The 22,638-nt window shown below is 34.6% G+C and overlaps 1 protein-coding gene across 1 annotated transcript in view; it reads left to right on the top strand.

Moving 5' to 3' along the window:
• The first annotated feature begins 568 nt into the window (after positions 1-568).
• The window catches only part of PDE7B (phosphodiesterase 7B), a 310,619-nt gene continuing 288,549 nt past the window's right edge, over positions 569-22,638 (top strand). The window contains exon 1 of the mRNA XM_032339434.1: positions 569-988. Coding sequence (XP_032195325.1) covers positions 968-988 — 21 coding nt within the window. The 5' untranslated portion in view covers positions 569-967. The remainder of the gene's footprint in view (positions 989-22,638) is intronic.

Here is a 22,638-nt window from a genome sequence, read left to right as displayed (position 1 = left end):
CAGGAAGGATCCCCCTAGCACAAATAATCCTAAAGCTTCACCACAGAAGCTGGAGGAAAGATAGAAAATCAGGGATCAGCAGCATAAACAGGATCTCTGTTTTTCCCTGCACATAATATCACTCACCAGCTCATTTGCAGAACTCTGCATCCATGACTATAAAGATTAACAATTCATTTTAGGTAAGGCTGACAAAGAGTTCATTTTGAAATAAGCAACAGCTGTCAAGTGGGCATATGTACACAACTTGCATTTGGAAAAAGAGTATATAAATCTTGCCACTATTATTTAGCTCAAGGTTTTTGTCTATTTTTTGTTTTTGTTTTTGTTTTTGATACACCCAACCATGAGGTATTTTAAATTTTTAAACTCCATTCCTGAATATAGGAAATGTTTCTTGGGTTCTCCTGAGAGTGGGGTGCCCAGACTAACCACAGGCACACACACATTCTTCCCATAGTACAGTACTTTAAAATTAATAGCACATGCAGAGGAAAAACTAAACCCTTTGACGTCACTCTTGAAATGAGGAAACATAAACAGAAAAGGCTCCACTTCAGTAAGCCGCCAGAGTTGAAGCCGATTGGTCTCTGCTTTTCCTCGCCTGTGGCAACTGACAGCACCTCCCAGCCTAGCAGGCCGGCTGCCTGCCTGCTCCCCCAGCCAGTCGTGGGTCTGGGCACTGCAGCAGGCTCGGCTCTGTCCCAGCTCTTGCCTGGGAGAAAAGTCGTGTACTCACCCAGAGACAATCTCTCTTTCTACCTTCTTTCTCTCTCGATTTCTCTGCGTGCTTTTGTGTTTCTTTTCTTTTCTTTTCTTTTCTTTTCTTTTCCCCTTGTTTTTACTTAATTATATTCCTAATCCTGGATGAAGTTGCTGGATTCTGCAGCACAAGTCTTCATGAACAAGCAGCACCGCTCAGAGATTTCACGGCATTCAAAGGTCACAGAACTGCCACTATGGTTAAATGTCTTGTTTAATGGTTGAGGTAGGTACAACAAATTTAAGCGGCAAGCTCATTTTTCTTGAGAGAACGGAATCACAGAGAGATGGCAGGAGTTTTATTTAAAATGAACCTGTATATATATATATATATGTATATATATATACATATATATATATATATGTATATATATATACATATATATATATTTTTTTTTTTTTTGTCTGTGATTGTTACTACAGCAACCAGCTTTTGAATTTCCTTCCTTTTTCTAGGCGAACGGACTAAACATTATCACTTACCCTGAATTAACCCTTTCATTCCAACCAGCCTAAATGCGAGACTCCGGGATTTTCATTGCACTTCGAGCCCCCATGGAGGAGGACTCCCTTTTCCCTTCTTTTGTAATGAATGCAATACTTCTTCTTCAACATAAACCTTAGAGTTGGCTCATTTTTCTTTTCGGTGGAGATAGAACAGGAAAATATTGGTACAGAGATTGGTGAGGACTGCAGGACAGGGAAAAAGAAAATCAGGTTTTTTTTGTTTTTTTGTTTTTTTTTATCTTGAGTTTGCCATGTTGGTTGATAGCAGACTTCAAGAAGAAAAAATCAGTAGGAATAAGCTAATAGGTAATAGGGCTGAAGGTAGAAAAACTTGTAGAAGGTATGTCAGAAAAATGAATTCCTGAGGAAAATGCACTTTATCACCTTGTTGCATTTAGAAAAATATTCTGGAATTGGAAGTCGGCAGAAGAGGTGCAGGCGCTGAGTTAGATGACCCATGGTTTTTAGATCTTACTTTTTATAAAGGAAACTAAAAAGTTCTTTATTAACCCTGTGAATTTGCTAATTTTCTTTTCCTGCAAGAGTTGAAAGCAGAGTGAGATATTTAATTAGGGACCTCAGTGATTGAGCCGGGGATCTAATTAATCATCCATAGATCCTGTTCTTCATGGGCTTTGGGCAGAGTGACTGTTTGAGTAAACCTCTTTGCATCAGAAGGCAGGCATAGACAGTAAACACACTAACTGCTGCAGGAAGCAGGGCAAATAACATAATGTTGTTTTCAATGACACGTTATTATTATGCGTTGAGGGGAACCCCTGCTAAAAATCATTTCTGTGCAAAGAGTCCAATTTTGCCAAAGCAATTCCAGTAACATATGGTTAACCTGGATTTCCTTATTAGCCTTCTCAAAGTTATGCAATAGCAAGTAAGACAGGATTATTCGAAACCATGACTCTGTTTCCAAAATTTCTTACTGATTTTTTTTTTTTTAAGATTTCTACTCTCCACCTCGAGAAACAGAAATTTTAAAAAGTGGGTCATGTTAGAAATATTAAGCAAGATATCAAAGACATAGTGCATTTCAAAGGGTTAACAAAATTAACTGCATGAGACTGTAATGTACTAAGTTAAGAACTGTGAAAATATTAGCTCCGAAATGCAGAGGATGTGCTGTGAATGGACAATTGCTTTTCTCCAGCGCCTAGTGGGAAAACAAGGACTTTGTGTGTTGCAAATGCGGTCCCTCCATTTCCTCTGCTTTATCTTGTATTACCGGCTGGGGAAACAAAGATGGGTGTCAGTAGTTGCGTCTTGATTGACATTTTCTCCAATAAAATGAAGTTGCTTTTTGTAGCAAGTAGAAGCCCAAAGTTAACTAGTTGCAACTCCGAAGATTGTACCCTCTCTGTAAGGATTTTTACCTGATACCATAAGCTGTCCAATTTCAGACTGTACTGGCTCAGTTGACCAAAAGGAGACAAAAATCAGTGGTGACTCTAAGTCAGCAAATTAGCTGACAAAAAACCTTTTTGGAATCAAGTTACTTAGGATAAGTGTGGAAAAATTCAAGATGTGTCATGAACAGACATAAACTTAGGGAAAATCATACCAGTGCACCTTTTGGTGCTTTACATGGTGTTCAGCACAAAGCTGTTTATTGTCAGTTCTCAATAAATACCTAGTTAAAATACTTGTTGAGCACTTACTACCCTTCATATATTGTAAATTATTTAAATGCTTCAAAAGTATGGCATTTTTTACTGTCTTTGAAAAATGTTTTTGGTGTCAGTCCGGCCTAAAATGTAATCTAGAAATCAGCACATCAGTAGTACAGAGGAGGGCATTCTCAGCATTGACTTGTGTTATTTTCAGCCAAAGGACATCCTACTCCAAACAGATGCAAAAGTAAAATGACCAAGTTTCCTCAAAGTGAAAATGAACCACCTTGAAAATGCATCTGCCTAGTAATTAATCTTCCAAAGACCAAGGTTGTTAGCTAGGCTCAAATCACGGAGGAAGCTGCTTGCCAACTCACAGAACAGTGTTGGAAGGAATTTTTTAAGCCCTAGACTAATCTCAAGCAAGATGAAGAGGTCTTCATTATATTAAAGAGAACCACCAAAATTAAAAATTAGGATAGATTTCCAAACATCTAAATGTAAAAGCTAACAGGTAGTCTAAGTGGCTCAACTGACACTGACTTTTGGGGGACATCTTATTGGGGAAAGTAGGTGACTTACCGGGGACCCTGGATATACAGAATGTCTTCTTCCAAAAATCCACCATCCTATGGTGGACACACATGTGCTACTTTGCACATGTATCCCAAAAGTAGCCTAGAGACAAGTAGGAACCTCTCCTCTAAGATGTACATCTGGCTGAGGAAGAAGGGATTTGGCATTTGGACATGTAATGAGGTCCTTTCTAACAGTGCTTCTTCATGGTGGCACCTGCATTTCTCCCAATGATGTGCCTTGGAGAGCACTTCCATCATTCACATGAGAGCAGCCTTGTGATCTGTACTGTTGGCTTCCAGGAGCATCTGGGGTGACTATGTGGACGTGCTAACTTTGATGTGTGAGATGGTACATACTTGGTGCATTAGCAATTTTTGAAGTAATTGATATGGAAATTTGGGGGAGAGAAGGGAAAAAGGGATGTAGAAACCCAAACTGACTGAATATCTACTATACACAAGCACTTAGAGATTTGAATGCAGAGAGTGAAGCGTGTCAAAGTTCTAGTGTATAACCAAGGTATTTATACTTTTCCAAGAATCATTTAGGTATCCAAATGATTTCATTTGTACTTATTAGAAAGTGACTGCATGGAGCACACAAAACAAAACAAAACAAAACAAACAATGACAACAGCAAAAAAACAGGAGGCAGAGACAGGAGACCAGAGTGGGTATTCTCTTCAGGCTCTAACTAGCTGGGTGACTGAGCTACTTGCTCACTCTTCACTTCAGTTTCATTATCTATAAAGGAAACTGATTGTATTGTGTTTCTAACAGTGCTTTTTATTTGAAACTTTTTATAGTATTCTTAATTTAGAGTTTTTAAAATAATATATATGTATAAATGTGAAAACATCAAACCTTTATTCAAAAACATCACTGTGTATTTTCTACATGTCCCATGAATGAATACAAAGATAGATAAACAACGATTTCTACCTTTGGGAAATTTAAATTCTGGATAAACATATAAGTGAATAGCAGAGTCTTTGCAGAGAAATGGAAGAACAAAGCAAAGTTTGGAGGGAGGTAGTGATGAGGAAAAGTGAAACTGAAGATGTGAAACTATGCCAATTGGAATTTAAGAAGTAAACTAAATTTTCTATCTATGTATTTATTTCTATTATGGTGATCTTTAATATAATCAATTAAAGGCATTGCCGTTCTTCTAAAATAACATATATAATGGTGTTATTAAAAAAATACAAAAATATAACATTGAAGACATCTGAAGTTTTCTCCAGGGGCTGAATTAAGTTACTGCACAGGATGGCGATGGTGAATTAAGTCAGTGAACTAAATCAATGGTGATGATGGTGTCTTCTCTATCATCGTTTGAACTTGGAACCCCAAGGAGTCATAGAAAGCAGGAGAACTTTAACAGCAGCCCCAGATGCCAGCAGCCATTTGGTACAAGCAGGGAATGGTCACAAGCTGCAATGGGCTTGAGTATTGATGCAATGTGGTGGTGTTCTGGGAAATGCCCTCAGTGTTAGGAAAGCTTACCTAGCAGCTCAGAACTTATGGAGATGACCCATGTGAGTTAGTGCACCTTTCTTAAATTTGGGGGGGCCTCAGTTTCCTCATCTTTAAATGCGGCCATTGGAATATTTGTAGAATGCCGTTTTCCTTCCCAAATCTGACAAGATTAATATCTGACTTCTTAGCATCCATTTGTTTTTATTCTTCCATCTCTCCCATCCTTTATTTCTACCACTTCCCTTTCTACTTTGCCTTTGCTCAGTTTTCCAAATTCACATAATTTCACCTCCAAAATACTCTCATTGCCTAAGAAAAACAAAAGCCAAACAAAGTCCTAGGTTTGGGAGAATTTCTCCTCAGGAAGACTATTGCTCCCCAGAGACGACCACCCAGGCTTGCCCCGGTTCTCTTGTGCGAGGCTAATGGGCTGCTCCGTGGCGGCAACACTCCTTCATACAGTAAGGGACGTGCTCTGTGTTCATTGTAGGTGGGTACTATAACGTTACATAACAAGAATCTTTCTCCTGAGTGCCAATCATTATTGTGGATTTTCTATATTATTTAGTTTAATATCTCCTTAACCCAATTCTGGTTTCTTTAGCATAATTGAAAACATGTGGATAATCCAATTGGAGGAATCCTCAGACAAAGAACATTTTCTTTGGTGAATCGGTTGTCCACTGAGTAGCTGCTCTGAGAACTTTGCCCTGATGGCCCAGGGTCACTGCCTCATCCTAGTGGTGGGATTTGATGCAGTTCAGCTCCCCTAATCCAGACACACTGGTGAGATCCAGTCAGATCTCACCAGTCAGATTGGGTCAGAACATTCGTCCTGGCATCTCCTCTATGTGACAATTTACAGTTACCAACTCAACCATGGAGAACAGGGAGCAAGGTTTGTAGTTTCAGATAAACCTAAAAATAACTCAACACTAAACACACAGGAACTTATTAAACAATATACAGGTTTTAATGTAATACTGTATAAATACACCAATATTTTGAAAATCTAAATCCTTTCATGGCTGCTTTGTACATCTATTTGCATGTAGTATAGAAGTAGGATAATAATAGCCTTAGCTGACATGTCAGTAAAGAAAGTTTATGTCATACATTTAACCTTCCTCCTTCTCTCCCTTCCTTGTCTCCTCCCTTTCCTACATTTGTAGGGAGAAGATGGAAAAAATTAAGATTAGTAATGAGATGTTGATGGAGTTTCCTTTAGTAAAATTTGGAGTAATATTTTTTTTCGTTTTTCCTTTCTAGTAGTTGGTAAATTCACCTAAGATTTTTTATTAAAATTCCAGATTGTTTTCTTATTAAGACCTTTTGTGTTTTACATTGGCATAATTAACATATAAATAAGAAATACATAAAATATCCTTTTAACAGGATATTTGATGAAATTTATTATCACATGATGAAAATGATCATTACCAGCCCACTGCTTCAGACATACAAAGTAAAGATTTTGTTCAAAAAGGGGGTTTAATACCTGACTTAAATATACTGAAATATATTTAAGAGTTCTGAGTTTTAGGAATATGCCTATCTTCTCCTGCAATTGGAGGTCAGGTCTAGGGCCAATCTGGGGTTAGGGCTGTTTCCCTAGGTCCAGGTGTAGACATAAGGTGGTTAACATATGCCTGATTTGGTCTGACTTGGTATCAAAAGATATCAAATAGTCAATGACTTAAATATTCGTTGACCTTGGTAAATCTTAGCCTAAGAACATATAAAATTATGTTCATTTTATATTCTGTAATATAAAAAAAAAAGAAGGTTCCTAAATCCAATAATAGGTGAGTTGTTGAAAATGTTACTTTAAATATGTACAATAGAAAACAGATAGTTATTTAAAAGAATGTGCTAGATCCGCAAGCACAAATATGGAATTTTTAAGACATATTAAGGAAAAAAAAAGGCTAAACATTTCCACAACTATATATACACATTCATACACACCAACAGAAGTTTTCTGGAAATTCCAATAAAAATCTTAAACGATGGACACCTCTGGGAGAACTTGGAATACAGGATGGGGAGCAAAACGTACTTTTCATGCATATACTTTAGAATTGTTCAGCTTTTCTCCCCACAAGTTTATTACATCTACAGTGGGGAAATGAAAAATATTAATTTTTATTGTGTGATATTTAAAGTTGAGAAAAAAATAGAAAGTAAAAGAAGAGTTCTGTTTTGTTTTTTAAATTGCTTCATTTGCTTCTTCCTTCAATCCTGTTGAGTTCTTCCCATATGTCATTGACATGACGAAGGAGCACAGTATGACCAGCAAGGAACAACTCCTGCTTGAGTAACTTTGGGCCAGTCATCACTCTGAACTCCAGTTTCCTCCTGGAAAAAACAAGGGGCTTAGTGAAGGTCAAAGTTCCTTCTAGCTTTTACACATGTCTAAGAAAATATTTTGGTCCATTGTATGCCCAACTATTTGAGATTTTTTTCCATAAACTGAATATACATATTTTACTGTACATATTTTATTGTTTTGAACATTTTGTCTAAATTTTCTGCTTTAGAATTGGTCAGGTTGGTTTAGTTTTTTGAATTAATTAAAGACCCAAAATTTATATTCATCCAAATAGTATTTAGGGAAACCACACGTTATTGATAGACCTTTAAAATTAAAATTTACTATAATATCATGTGTTCACAAAACAGTAGAAAACACTTATTTGTATTAAAATGTGTCATTTGTTGCAATACAAGCAACTAATGCTTCAGTTTGAATACGTTTTATGTATTTTTTGGTTTTACAGGAGAAAGAAAAAAGACTTTCATTTCCCTTTCTCATTATGCCACTTGCCAGCTGTGTCTGGTCAGATGAAAGAACTCAGTCATTCACAAAAGTGTAGAAGCATTCTTATAGAAAGGAGATGCTGCAGTAATACAAAGGTCTAAAGAATGCCTTGATTTAGAAAAGGTCATTAAATTTAAGAAAAAAGTTGTTTTCCATGAAATAGAAATATAGCATATTTCTATGTCTGTAAGATATTGTTCTTGCTTTTTCAACTAAATGAAAACATGTTCAATTTGGTTTTTAATTTGATTGGGAAAATGTAAATATTAGTCATTTTTGTTATTCAGTACTTTTTATTTTATATTTTTCTAGACTTTATATTATGTTTGGAGTAAAGAGTAATCTTTAAGTAAAAATAAAATGAAAAGGATAAACATAAAACAGATAGGAATTTGTTTGATTGCAGGTTTTGAATGACCAGAGCCAACATTCTAAACTTGTCTCCATAAATCTATTTTAATTATTAAAAAAATCATTAATCACATAAAATAATTCATTGACTTATAATAATTGAGAAATATTGTCCTCTTTCTAAAATTAATATATTGCCCCAAGTGTTTACGTGTGAGTGCATGAGAAAGAGATTAAAGGCAAGGACTTCTCAAACTTGAAGACAAATTTATATAAAAGCTTTTTATGTGGTAATTCATGTCAAGAAGACAGTGATTTGGAGAATATACCCTACCGAAAATGCATCCTTTAATGTAATTCTTTACCAAAAGAAATAAATGCATTTATTAGATTAAATGATAATAATTATAATTTTTCTTTAAAAATTCAGTTTGTATGTTATGTTGTGAAAGAGAAGGGAAAGCAGGAAGAAAAAAATGAGGTTCAAACTTTTTTTTTTAATATTTTATTTACTTATTTGACAAAGAGAGACAGCGAGAGAGTCAACACAAGCAGAGGGAGTGGGAGTGGAAGAGGGAGAAACAGGCTTCCCATGGAGCAGGGAACCCAATGCTGCTGAATCCCAGGACCCTGGGATCATGACATAAGTCAAAGGCCGACACTTCACGACTGAGCCACCCAGGCACCCCAAGGTTCAAACTTTTACAAGGGGCACTAAACTTGTAATCTAAAGCCTTGAGTTTAAGTTCCAGTTGGTAGTCTTTCTGAGAGTAATAGTTTCAGCAAGTTATTTAGAGTTTTTGACTTTTGTATTTCTGCAATGTAAATATTTATTTATTTATTTATAAGAGTAGGAGAGCATGAGGAGAGGCAGAAGCAGACTCCCTGCTGAGCAGGGAACCTGACATGGGACGGGCAGGGAGAGCCTGCCCATCGAGCCTGACAGGGGACTCGATCCCAGGACTTTGAGATCATGACCTGAGCTGAAGGCAGACGCTTAACCAACTGAGTCATCCAGGTGCCCCTGAAATGTAAATTTAAAGTGAAGTAACTTTAGGTTCTAAAATTTCTAGGACTTACTGCAAAGATGAATTGACTTTCATATGTAATTAATCACTCGATTCATAGCACAAATGTCAAGTCACCTCATTCTTGAAAGATTCCTGTTAGGAAAAGATTAGTTATGCCTATTTTAATGGCAAGAAAATTGAGGTTCACAGAAGTTACAGCCGACAGAATTGGTATGCAACCCCAGCTTTTTTATGACAAATTTTTATTGCTTTTATATGTTTAAAACGCTTTATGTTTCAAGTTCATTTTGAATCATTCTAAGCATGAATTGAAAAAAAATTTATGCAAAACATAAAAGTATGTTTCAAATGTTAAAGCAATCTACTTGGTATATTTACTTATAGGATGTTCTAATATATAAAGGAACAATACTATTTCTTTTTAAATGGATTCACAATGGATGAATCTGACACTTTAAACTTCGGAATTTTGGCTGTCAGAGGCAGTATAGTGTAATGGTGAACGGTGCAGAATCTAGCGCAATTCATTGTGGTTCGCTTATTAGCAATATGATCCCAAGAAAGTTATTTAATCTCTTTGGGCCTCACTGGACTTACTATAAAATAAAAGAGTTTATAGTAGTGCATCATATGATTGTTGAGAAGATCAAATGAGTTTTACCTGTAAACTGCTTAGAACACTGTGTGAAACACAGTAAACATCCTGTGTGTTAAGAGTTGGTACTATTTTCTTACAAAATATAAAAATTATTTCATGAAGCTGTAGCTATTTTGTGTATAGTGCTGCTGGGTGCTTTAAACATTTAAGAGAAATTTTTTTTTAATTTTAAAAGTTTTCTATATTAAAAAATAGTGCACATACAGAAAAATACCCATCATATAAATAAACATAACAATTCACTTATTATAAGTGAACCTGTGCAATCATGACCCAAGCCAAGAACTTGAACATTATTACATTATTGCCACCTCAGGAATCCATCATGCCTCCTCCATTCTGCCATTCACCATTACAGGGTAAGACTCATTCAGTTGTTAAATATGGTTGTATTTTGTTTATTTTCACTATTCCATAGTGTTTAATTATTTGAATATGCAAGAATTTGCTCATTCTGCTGTGGAAAAACATTTGTGTTGCATCTAGTTTTTTAATATTATAAAAAATACTGGCCTGAGTATTCTTGTTACAGATCTTTGGTGCACATGTACCTGTATTTCTGTTGAACGTATACTTAGGAATAAGTTGCTAGCCAACAGAGAATGTTAATGTTCAACCTTAGTAGAAAATTTGAAAAATTGCTCAAAGTGGTTCAAATAATGTACATTCTTACCAACTCCATATGATAGATCACTTCCCCATAACCTTACTTATTAGCATTTAGTAGGTATGTAATGATAGCTTATCATGGTTTTAATTTGCATTTTCCTGATTATTAATAAATTGGAGCATTTTTTCACTTGTATAGGTCAGGTAAACATTCTCTGTCAAATTTTTAAACAAGTCATTTAGATATTAACTTATAAGAATTCTTTATATATTTTAATACTTTTGATTGCTATATATGTTATATATATTTTCTCCCCTTGGTAAAATCTTCTGTTTTCTTCTTCAGGATTATTTTGGTCCTTCTTCGTTCCATATAAATTATAAATTAACTTAGTTTCCTCCCTGCAAAATGAAACACTGTTACGATATTGATCATAGATCAGTTTGGAAAGACTGACATCTTTCCTGACTCTTCAAATTTATAACATAGTATATCCCTCTATCAAATTCTCTCAATATCTTCTAGCTTATTTTGTGGCCATTTTACACATTTTTCGCTACATATTTTGATATTATTCAGAATGTTATCTCTTCAATTTCAATTTTAACTTTTGTTGCTAATACTTAGAAAAACAGATTTTTTTAGGGGCACCTGGGTGGCTCAGTGGGTTAAAGCCTCTGCCTTCAGCTCAGGTCATGATCACAGGGTTCTGGGATCGAGCCCCCATATCGGGCCCTCTGCTCAGCAGGGAGCCTGCTTCCTCCTCTCTCTCTGCCAGTCTCTTGCCTACTTGTGATCTCTGTCAAATAAATAAATAAATATTTTTTAAAAAAACAGATTATTTTATATCAATTTATCAACAACACTGCTTAACTCACTTGTGAATTCTAATACTTTATTCTGTAGATTTCTTTCATTTTCTAGGTAGACAATCTTACTATCTCAATATTGACAGTTTTATATCTTCTTTTTCCATACTGAACTTTGTCTTATTGTGCTAGCTAGAATTGTCAGTAAATTGTTGAAGAGGGTAACACTGGGTAAATGGATTGTTTCAAATCTCAGGAGAGCTTTCAATTTTTTTTACACTTAGTATGATATTCTTTATAATATTTGGTAGTTCCTTTCTATTCCAGTTTGCTAGTTTTAATGAATGAATACCTATCAGATTTTTTTTTTAAGATTTTTATTTATTTGTTAGAGAGGTGGGGGGGGGAGAGAAAGAAAGATACAGAGCGCAAGCACAGGCAGACAGAGTGGCAGGCTAGAGGCAGAGGGAGAAGCAGGCTCCCTGCCGAGCAAGGAGCCCGATGTGGGACTTGATCCCACGACGCCGGGATCATGACCTGAGCCGAAGGCAGCCGCTTAACCAACGGAGCCACCCAGGCGTCCCTCAAATTTTTTTGATACCTATCATATGATTTTTCTGTATCATTCTATTGTGATGGTGGTTGATTTTACAATGTCAAATCAAACTTGAAGTCCTAAAATAATTGCAATTTAGTCATGATATGTTGTGCTTTTATTTTTTTCCCCCTAAATCCCTCATTTCCTTGTTTCTGGAATGCTAATAATTTTCAGGATTTTGAAACTGTGTTGATGAAAAAGATTAGCCTAAAACGATCCTTTTTGGTAACAACCCTGTCAGGGATCCACAGGCCTCATAAAATTAGAAAATTATCCTTTTAAAAATATTTTGGGGGAATTTATATAAATTTCTGTTATTTTTTCCTTAAATATTTGTTAAAAATTATAAATAAATCCATGTGGTCCTAGAATATTTTATAGAAAATTTTATAGTTATAATTTTAATTCCACTAACTTTTATAGGCTATTCAGATTTTCTCCTTTTATTTTCAGTTTTGGTAAGTTGTGTATTTCTTGTTCTTAGCTATTTTGTCTAAATTTTAAAACTAGCATGAGGTTATTTGTAATATCCTGTTTTAATATTAGTCTTACTTTTTATTCTTGCTATTAATTTATTGTGCTATTCCTGTTTTTCCTTTTTTCCCTATGGTTTTGTCAAGATCAATTTTATTAGCTATTTCAAGTAAATAAGTTTTATTTTTTTAAAATCCTTTTCATTTAACTATGTTTGTTGTCTATTTTTAATTTCAGTTCTTTATTATTTCCTTCTTTTTCCTTTCTTTAGACTTATTTGCTGAGTTTTTGTTTTGTTTTGTTTTTCTGTTTTCCCAAATGGTTTTGTTGTTGTTGTTATTGTTTTTGGCTCATTTACTTTTCAGTCTTTCTTCTTTTTGAATATATACATTTAAAGCAATAGATTTTCCTCTAACAGTTCGAGCTGTGTCCCAAAATTTAGCGCTTCCATTATGAGTTCATTCAAAATAGTTTCATTTGTAATTTCTCTTTGGACCCACAGATTATTTAAAAATGCATTTATTAATTTTCAAGTATATTGAGATTTCCTAGTTATCTTTTTGTCATTGTTTCTTAGGATAATTCTACTGTGATCATAGATCATACTGTGTATGATTTAGGTCTTTGAAATTTGTTGCAGCTTGTATGTGTGACCCAGCATATGGTCAACTTTTGTAAACATTTCACATGCACTTGAAATGAATGTTTATTCTGTGGTTGTTAGGTATAGTGCTTTATATATGCCAGTTAGAAAATTCAATAATTGCATTACTCAGATCTTCCACATCTTTACTGATTTTTTTTCTTCCTCTAATTACTGAAAGAGGAATGTTAACAGCTCCAGATAATTGTGGATTTGTCTATTTTTCCTTTTAATACTGCCATCTTTTACTTCATATATAGTGTTAGCAATGTGAAATTGCCATTATGGATCAAATAGCTGAATATCTGCATTATTATATAAACTAATAAACTAATATTTTAATGGTGTGCTGTTAAATCATACCTTCACTGTGGGGTGATAATTGGTTCTTGGGAAGCAGAACATTCTTACATATCGTAATAGTTTATCTCCTTCCAAAAAGACTCACTAACAAATATAGTGTTGGAAAGAGAAGCTAAAAAGACTCCTTAAGGGAATGGGATGATACGGAAAGAGGTTGATAAATACTTCATTTAGACAAATTATATCTTCCTGGTGAAATGAAACTTCTCGTATAATAAAGTATCCTTTTTTTTTTTTTGTCCATCAATGCTTTATGTGTGCCCTATTTTTCATTCTGTTAGTTTTTAATTTTCTATATGTTTATGCTTTAGATTTGTCTCTTTATAGTGGATGTATTGTTTTATCACTCATTCTGGTTATATAGGTCTTTTCAGAGGAGTATTCAGCCCTTTTATATTTAATGTAATAGTGATTTTTTTTAATTTAAGTGCCGACTTACTCTCTACATTCCATTTGTTTTCCTGTTTTAGATTTCCTTTTATCTCATTGCTAGTCATCTCTTGGGTTGAGTATATTTGTCATTGAATTTTTCCTTTCCCATTAGCTTGTTATTTTTAAATTCTTTCACATGTTTTACTGGTTACTACTGAGGTTACAGAATGTATGTTTGACCTAATCAAAGTATGATGCAAATTAGTATTTTTATTACTGTAGGAAAAATTGAGAACCTTTGAATGAATGTCTTAACTATTTTTATACCTCTCCTGAATTATATGCTATTTTCAGGTATTTAATTTTATATAATTTAAGTCCCATAATAAATACATTATTATGTTTTTATACAGTCATATATACACTTCATTACTTTCTGCTTCTCTGTGATTGCATATAGAACTTCTTTTAGTCTATTCATAATTTGGTTTAGGTTTTCGTTGTCTGAAATGACTTTATTTTGCCCTTTTTAAATGTGAATGTTTCCTGGAAACAAAATTCTAGATTGGTAGTTTTCTTTCCTCACTTCAAGACATTATTATATTGCTTTAAAACTTTCACTGTTTTTGTTTTTTTTTTTTCTTGAAGTCAGAAAACAGCATTTAAAAGCAATCTCTCCTTTTTACAAAAATTTTCTTGATGATTTGTAGTTCTTTATACCTTCAATTTCCAATAGTGTTACCATTATTGCTTTGTTGTGATTCTCTTTGCATTTATTCCTGTGAGGGTTTATATGATGTATTAAGTGTGCATCTTGATATCTTTCAACAATTTTGGAAAATTACCATTCATTTTCTTTTTCAACATTGCTTCTGTCCCATTCTCTCACACTATTCTTAATGGGACCCCAATTACATATATACTTATCTTTGAATACTTCTACCCCCATCGTTCACCTTTGGTCTCTTTGTTCTTCATTTTGGACATTTTCTTTTGACCAATATTTTATTTTCCTAATTCTTTATTCAGTTGTATACAATCTCGCACTTAATCCATTAAAGGAGTTTACAACTTCTGTTATGGCATTTTTCAGTTCTAGAATTCTAGCATTCTTTTTTGTAGTTTCTAGATATCTTTCAAAATTCTTAGTCTTGTCTTTCATATCCTTGACTATATTCTACATACTGTTTTAAAGTCTTTGTAACTGTTTTATTTATATATTTTGAGTGTCTATATGTATTATCTGCTATTGATCCTGATTGGATCAAATTGTCTTGCCTTTCATATCTTTAATGGCTGTGAAAAGAGGGAAAGGGAAGAAAGTATTAAGGATAATTGATGTGGCATTATATGCACCAGTGGGAAATTCTTGTTTTTCAAAAAAAATTTATTGTCTTTTCTCATATATTTGAAATAAATTTAAAAATGAGAAGTTGTATTCATCGAAGTCATGAATTAAATAGATAAAAATTAGTATGTGTTCACCTGCCTAATTTCACTATGGTCATTATAACCACTATGCAAAATCTAAACAAAATAAGAATTATAATCTCAACAGTGTAATCACTTCATTATATAATTATTTTCCTTATTATATAATTATTATATATTATTTTCCAATAATACTTTGACAAACTATTATTTTGAAGATTGTTAATATCCTAATGAGACCTTGGGTCTAAGAATATTTGTAATAGACAGACTTTTATCTGCACCTCACATTTCCAATTAAAGATAGCTACATAAAAGTATTATTTAATTCTTGATTTATGATTTTTGTGACTGGAAGCTAATGTTTTAGATTGTAGCTGATATAAATTAACTACAATGAGCTATTAACAAATTTCTTAATTGTCCTAATTGTTTCATACAAGCAAATATGTCATTGAATGAAAATGATACTCCATATGTGTTATAAACACTCAAAAATTTTTATTTTTATTTATTTTTTAAGTTTTTATTTGAATTCCAGTTAGTGGACATACAGTGCAATATTAGTTTTAAGTGCACAATTTAAGTTATTCAACACTTACATACAGCACCTGGTTCTCAAGTGCACTCTGTTTTTTGTAATTAAAAAAAAAATTATTTTCAGTACACTAGCTTGTCCTATGGAATGCACAAATTAATTATTTAAATAGTTGCAAACAAAATATTCCTGGGAATAAGCTGAGCTATGCTATAATTAAACTTTGGCCTAGTTATGGAAAACCAGATTTTTGGTGTTCTGTATTTATCTATTGCCTCTGGCAGTTTGTTGGCTTTCCTGAGTGTTTGTGCTGTCCTAGTGATACTCTATGCAGGTTTTGCCAGGACTGGGATATCTTTGAAGCACAGGTAAACTTGATGTCAAACCTAATAACTGCAAAATATACCACGTCCTTAACCTTGACTCTAATCACTAATTATTTAAGAGAAATTTTTGAACAGCTTGAGAATATATATTTTTAGAATAAAAATATTAAGAAGTTAAGAAAAATGAACTTGATACAGTCTCCTCTATTGGTATTCTCTTCAAACAAATGTGTATTTCTAGTTTTCATACCTTGTGTGATGTTTTCTTTTCAAAATAGAGATGAAAAAATTGGAATTTAAAAAGAATCAATGCTCAATAATTTTCAAACATATTACTAAGTAGATATTAAGACATAATAAATTAAAAACATACTAATAAGAGGTAAGTTTTATGCACTGTTACTGTTTTCCATTGATAATATCATACCTCACAGGTAATTAAAATAAAGGAAATTTATTTGATATTTAAGCCAAATGACTAAGTTTCATGTGTTACTCCATGAATTTTTAAATTGAGAAGACATTTTTAGCTTTAGCACATTATAGAGGTATAGCAAAGAGTTACAAATTATTGCGTAACTAAGTAGTAGTTATGTAGTTTTTAATTGCCACTGCCTCAAATTCTTCTAAAAAGCTACTACATGAGTTGTTTTTCCATTTTTAACAGAACAAATATTTAATGTTTTTTCCTTAAAGAAATGCAAAAAAAAAGGGACTATTTAAACTAATATTTAAACTGATTTAATGTGCTGTCTCTCCTTCACATTTGAAGGAGTTAATTTAACATTTAAACTAATTTAATGAGCTAATTTAAAATTAATAAATATTTACAAATCTGATTATTTTGACCTGGTTATTCATGCACACTTGAGTAAACAAGATGATTTCATATTTTCTAACTGTGAAATGGGCCCAAACTTATGTCATCTGTCTCCAAAAAAGTTTGATATCAAAATATCAAACATTTTTTTTTTTTTTAAGAGTGTCAGTCAGGGAGGGTGCCTGGGTGGCTCAGTGGGTTAAGCCGCTGCCTTCGGCTCAGGTCATGATCTCGGGGTCCTGGGATCGAGTCCCGCATCGGGCTCTCTGCTCAGCGGGGAGCCTGCTTCCCTTCCTCTCTCTCTGCCTGCCTCTCTGCCTACTTGTGATCTCTCTCTGTCAAATAAATAAATAAAATCTTTAAAAAAAAAAAAAGAGCGTCAGTCAGGGAGAATTTTTTCCTATGGCTTTCAATTCGCACATAGCTAAGAATTCCTTGTTCTGGACTTTTGTCATAGAACAGGGGCAGATATAGACTTCTTTTGATTGCAAAACTCTCAATTTTTGCACACAAACTATTAGTACAAATTTGTGATATAGTATATTGATAAGCACTATCATCTTGAGGAAAATTTTAATTTCTGATTAAATCTCTCAAATCTCCTCAGAAAATCTCCACACAGGTGTAATTGTACCCTTTTCAGGAGCAAACACAGGTTTCATTGGTTAAAAAATTAGTCTAAGGTCACGGCTTTTCAACAACAGAGCCTGATTCATTCATTCGACCATCAGGTACTTGGGGACCTAATATGGTATAGGGACTGGGGATAAGAATGTAGAAAAAACAAAGTTCCTTGCCCACAGAGCTTGAATTCCAGTGAGGAAGACTGACAGTCAACAGGTAAACAAGTAGAGAAAACAGATCGTTTCCGACATGGCTAAATGCCATGAAGAAAATAAAGCAAGATAGTGAGACAGCTCGATGCCAGCCACAGAGATACGGATGTGTGTTGGCAGGTCAATGGAGTCTTCTCTGGGTCTGAAATGATGAGGAAGTAGCAGCTATGAAAAGACCTGGAAGAAGAGACATCCAGGTAGAGGAAAGAGCAAGAGCAAAGCCCTTTGAAAAGAGCAAGTCACACTGTTGTAAAGACGGAAAGGGGCCAGTGCTGCTGGAACAAAATGAGATGAAAGGAAGGACAGAGATAGTGGGCCTAAGTAAGCAGGGCCCAGACTGCATGGGCCTTCACAGAGCATGGTTTGAATCTTACTCTCTCACTGTGAATGAAGTCACTGAAACCAAGTAGACAGGGAAGGGACAGCCACTGATTTATCTCCTGGGTGGAGCATGGGTTGTTCAGCCCAGGGTACAGTATCCATCATGGGCAGCTGCTGGCTACAGCAGGCCACATGGGAGGTGAGGGGGCTTGGATCACAACAGAGACAGTGGAGTAATGATCAGTGTTCAGACATTGAGCATCTGACAGTAGAACAAATGGGACTGGATGGTGGATCAAATGTGAAGGAAAGACAGCGATACATAGTGCTTTTGATCCCAGACTCTGGGGATGGGCTCCCTGGGCTCTGGTCAGCCTCCCACCAGATTTGTAACCTTGGACAAGTAACTTCAGACAAGTAACCTGTTCTCTAATTTGTAAAATTGGAGAAGGATTCTAATCATGCCTGTGTTATAGAACTGATTGTGTGTGTGTGTGTGTGTGTGTGTGTGTGTGTGTGTGCGTGCGCGCCCGCGAGCACATACACTTAGGAGTGAGTTCAGTAGTATGTACTTTGTCCATTGTGTACATGACCGTTAAATAAAATAAATTTGAGAATGATCGATGCCTTCTAGATGTTTAGCTCACATCATTGCCGGTAGCATTGACAATATAGGGAAGATAGAGGGAGGATGAGGATGGGGAAGGGGGTTGCAGAGAGAAGTTAGGAATTTTGTTCAGGACACATTCAGTTTGAGATGCCGTATTCAGGAAAGAGATCAGAACTGAAGTTAGATTTGTCAGTGCATACGCTATTTAAAGCCTTGGCACCAGATGAGATCACCTAGAAAGACAACGTAAATAGGAAGAGGGTGGAGGACTAACCCTTCCACCAGCATCTAAGGGTCAGGAGAGGAGGAGGAGCCAGGAAATGATTCAAATGCATACACATCTGGTTTTTACATGGTGCTGCCTATATTACTGGACTCTTGCCAGAGCTCATGCTTCAGAAGACTCTATAGACATGAAAGCCTCTTTATACATTTCTAGTGGCAAGGGGCTGAGGCTTCCGGCTTGGACCCTGACGATAGGAATTTTCCATACATACTTGAAAGCAGCACAAAGAAACTGTGGTATAAATATGCTGTTCCATGTTTACTCATAGATTTTTTTTTTTTCTTTTAGCACAATCATACTTAAGCATGGCCCCTAATGAGAACCCACTTGGCTTTGCACAAGCTCAGATTTCTTCACATGAAAGTATGGGCGTCTCCAATTGACAAAGATTTTTGTTTTGGTACAAAAGTCTAAAACTGGAAAAGAATCATCTCCTAGATGCTGTATTATTTATGACAGTTTGATTTCCAGTCAGCCCACCAAAGCCTCTGTAACCCACAAAGAAATGAAATCCAAGTGCAAAGAATACATATGTAGACCCTAAACTACACATGGGGCAGGGTTTAAGAAAATAGTCACAAGAGACCAGGAACACATTTTCTTCTCTTGTTGGGCCTAGCAAAAAAAGGGTAAGAGAATTTCCTACTGGGTGGGCATGTTTGGCATCAGAGAAAGGTGTTCTTGTGGCCATAGTCATTAACATATAAGCTGGCCAGTAATTGTGGAAAACACAGATATATGAACTGAGGAAAAGAATTCTCAGGAAAGATAGGAAACTTGAAATTTAGTCTTGGCTCTGACATTTACCTTTGTTGTGATATGAAGGAAGTCACAAACTGTTCTGTAGTTCAGTTTCCATTCGTTTGATATTGGTTGTAATAATCCCTCACAGTGTTGTTTTAAGAATAGATTGATTATATATATATAGATATACTTATGTGTGTGTTGTGTATAGTCTGTTGAGGTATATACGTAAAATATGTATTCACTATAGCGGTGTGAATGGTGGAAAGATCATTTCTCTTTGATTTTTATTTTAGTAAACGATTCTTAGGAAAATATGAATGACTGGATTTTAATCATGTGGAGCAACGATAACAAAAATGAAATTTGAAAGAAAACTAATTCAAGCAATTCAGAATAACTTCTATTCATAATAACATTGCGATTAGGTCACCTCATTAGCTCCTCCAATTTTTCCTAACAGATGCCTCAGAGAGCTGTCAAAAATGATCCAATTCCAGCTTAAGAGCCTGAGTGCTTGCAGAGAAGAGTTCAGTTGCCTTAGCAAATTTTACCTTATATAAATATAATTGGTAGCATCCTTATAATTTACCTCCAGCAGGCGATCTAGAATTTCATTACAAATCATTATTTACTATCTTAGTATGCTCCGTGTGCTAAACCCAGAAGAACGCTTATTTAGGATTTCATAATTTTATCAATCACTACCCAGTTGTATGTCACTAATGAGTGAAAATGCTATGTTTCTCATTTTTTCATGCCTAACTCTTTCTCTTACACTGTATTTTTGAAAAGCTTTTTGAACACCAGCAGATTACCAATAACTTGAGTATGGTGAGGATTTTCTCAGCTTATATTTTATTCTACAGAGAGAATGGGTTCTACGTAACAGAACAATTTTTGTGTCTTGGTGTATTGTCTAATGCTTTGGTGTCTTGATTATTGATTTCCATCAATATTCTATAATGACTCTTATATTAATGAATTAATTTTACAAGTGTGAAAAAAATTCACTCTGGTAACTATCCATGTACACAATCACTCCCTAAAATGAAGTATCTGATTATTATACTTACAAGGAAGATGGAGAGCCAGAACTGAAAGAAAAACTGATTTGGTTATCAATCCAGAAGTGGCACTTGTTTAACTTCTTCCATTCGTCTCTTCCATAGACTTATAAAACACATCTGAATTTGTAAACCATCCATAAACACCAAATGATACAATATAACGAAAATACCTAAAAATGGGAAGAGAGATGTCTTTCCCATACATATTGTCAGGTGTCGTTTTTCCTTCAGGTTTTTAAATAGACATTTGAGTCCAAGAACATTCTCCATAATGTTCTCATTGAAAGAATGCAGTGTCCTGTGAGTGTATGTATTATGGAGTTGGGTTTTTTTGGCCTAAATTGTTTTTGAAGTATTCCTTAATGATCTTTCATATAGATCATTAATATTGAATGATATAGTTCTGGGAATTTCTCTACTTCTGGAAAAGAACAGATGCTTTAAAACAGCTATTGAGTTTGCTGAATATATGAACTAGCTGTTTATGATTTATTTTGATGAGTACTACTTTTATCTTTGTTGTGATTATAAAAACAATATAAATATGTTGTAAGTAATTGGACAATATAAAATATAAATATTGATAATCATTAATACTTTGATTTCTATTCATAGACATCGACTTTTTATTTAAAAAGATTGCTCTTTTTTTTTTTTTTGAGAGAGAGAGAATGCATGCACGTGTGATGGGAGAGGTGGAGTGGGTGGGAGAAGAAAGGGAGAGAATCTTAGTAAGCTCCATGCAAGGGCAGAGCCCACTGAGGGGCTCCATCTCATGACTTGGAGATCATGACCTGAGCTGAAACCAAAAGTCATAGGCTTAAGTAAATGAGCCACCCAGGCACCCCAAAGTTTGCCTTTTTAATCGCAAATATTTCCAACATACAGAAAACTATAGAAAAGAAAATGTTGTGGCAGACATCTGTGTACTCACTACCTCCATAGATGTAAAATTACTCATTCAACAAAAAGTTCCTGAAAATTGCTAAACTAAACACTGTTCCAAGTGCCTGCAGATTCAGCAGGGAGCAAAACAGATACTAGCAGGGGACACAGACAGTAAGTTAAATGCATATGTAAAAGATAATAGTGATAATTGCTGTAAGAGGGAGGAAAAAAAAGCAGGAAAGATAGGGAATGTTGGGGGGTGGGCATGAAATTTTAAACAGAGTGGTTGGGAGGCATCACTCAGCAGATGATGTTGTAGAAAAGACCTGAGATGCTGAGAGAGTGAACCATGCTGATACCGATGCCTCAGGGCACAGCAAGTGCAAATGGCCTGAGGTAGGAGAGTGCCTGATGTTTGGAGCCTCTCTAGCTTCCTTTTTATCTGTCTCATTAATTTCTTTCCTTAATTCAATGGGGGTTTGTTTTGTTGTTCTACCAACTATTGGTTTACTCTGTTGTCAGTTTTAATCTTTCTTTCCTTCTAGTTTATACATTTCACATTGTAAATTTCCCTTCCAATATCTTTTTACCTATCATAATCTTTAAAATATGGTATATTCATTGTAGCTCATTTCTATATATTTTGTAAATTCTGTCATTTTTTTTTCTATTCGATAATTATTTAGAAGTTGTTATTTTAAATTTCTAAGCATGGGAGGTGGTAAGGAGATGCTTTCTTTTGTTACTGATTTCTAAGTTTGAAGCATTGTATTCAGGGACTACTGCTCATATAAGATGATTCTTAAATCTTTTTGAGAATTGCTTTGTAGTTTAAGTCACTAATTTTTGTGAAAAAAAAGTTCATGTGAGAAAGAAAGGAAGATATTTTCTGTAATTTTTGGAAACCGCAAATAGTCCCCAACTCAAGCTTAATTGTGTTGTCAAAAGCATCTATTTTCTTACTAGCTTTTTGACAGCTGGATCAATGAATGCAATATGTTGTTAAAATTTCTTACTCTGATTTGTGAATTTCTCCTTGTAATATTGTCAATTTTTGCTTTGTACACCTCAAGGTTTGCCTAGTAAG

The sequence above is a fragment of the Mustela erminea genome, chromosome 4, assembly GCF_009829155.1.
Source record: "Mustela erminea isolate mMusErm1 chromosome 4, mMusErm1.Pri, whole genome shotgun sequence".
Classification (NCBI taxonomy): domain Eukaryota; kingdom Metazoa; phylum Chordata; class Mammalia; order Carnivora; family Mustelidae; genus Mustela; species Mustela erminea.
This window is presented reverse-complemented; position numbering and strand designations above follow the sequence as displayed.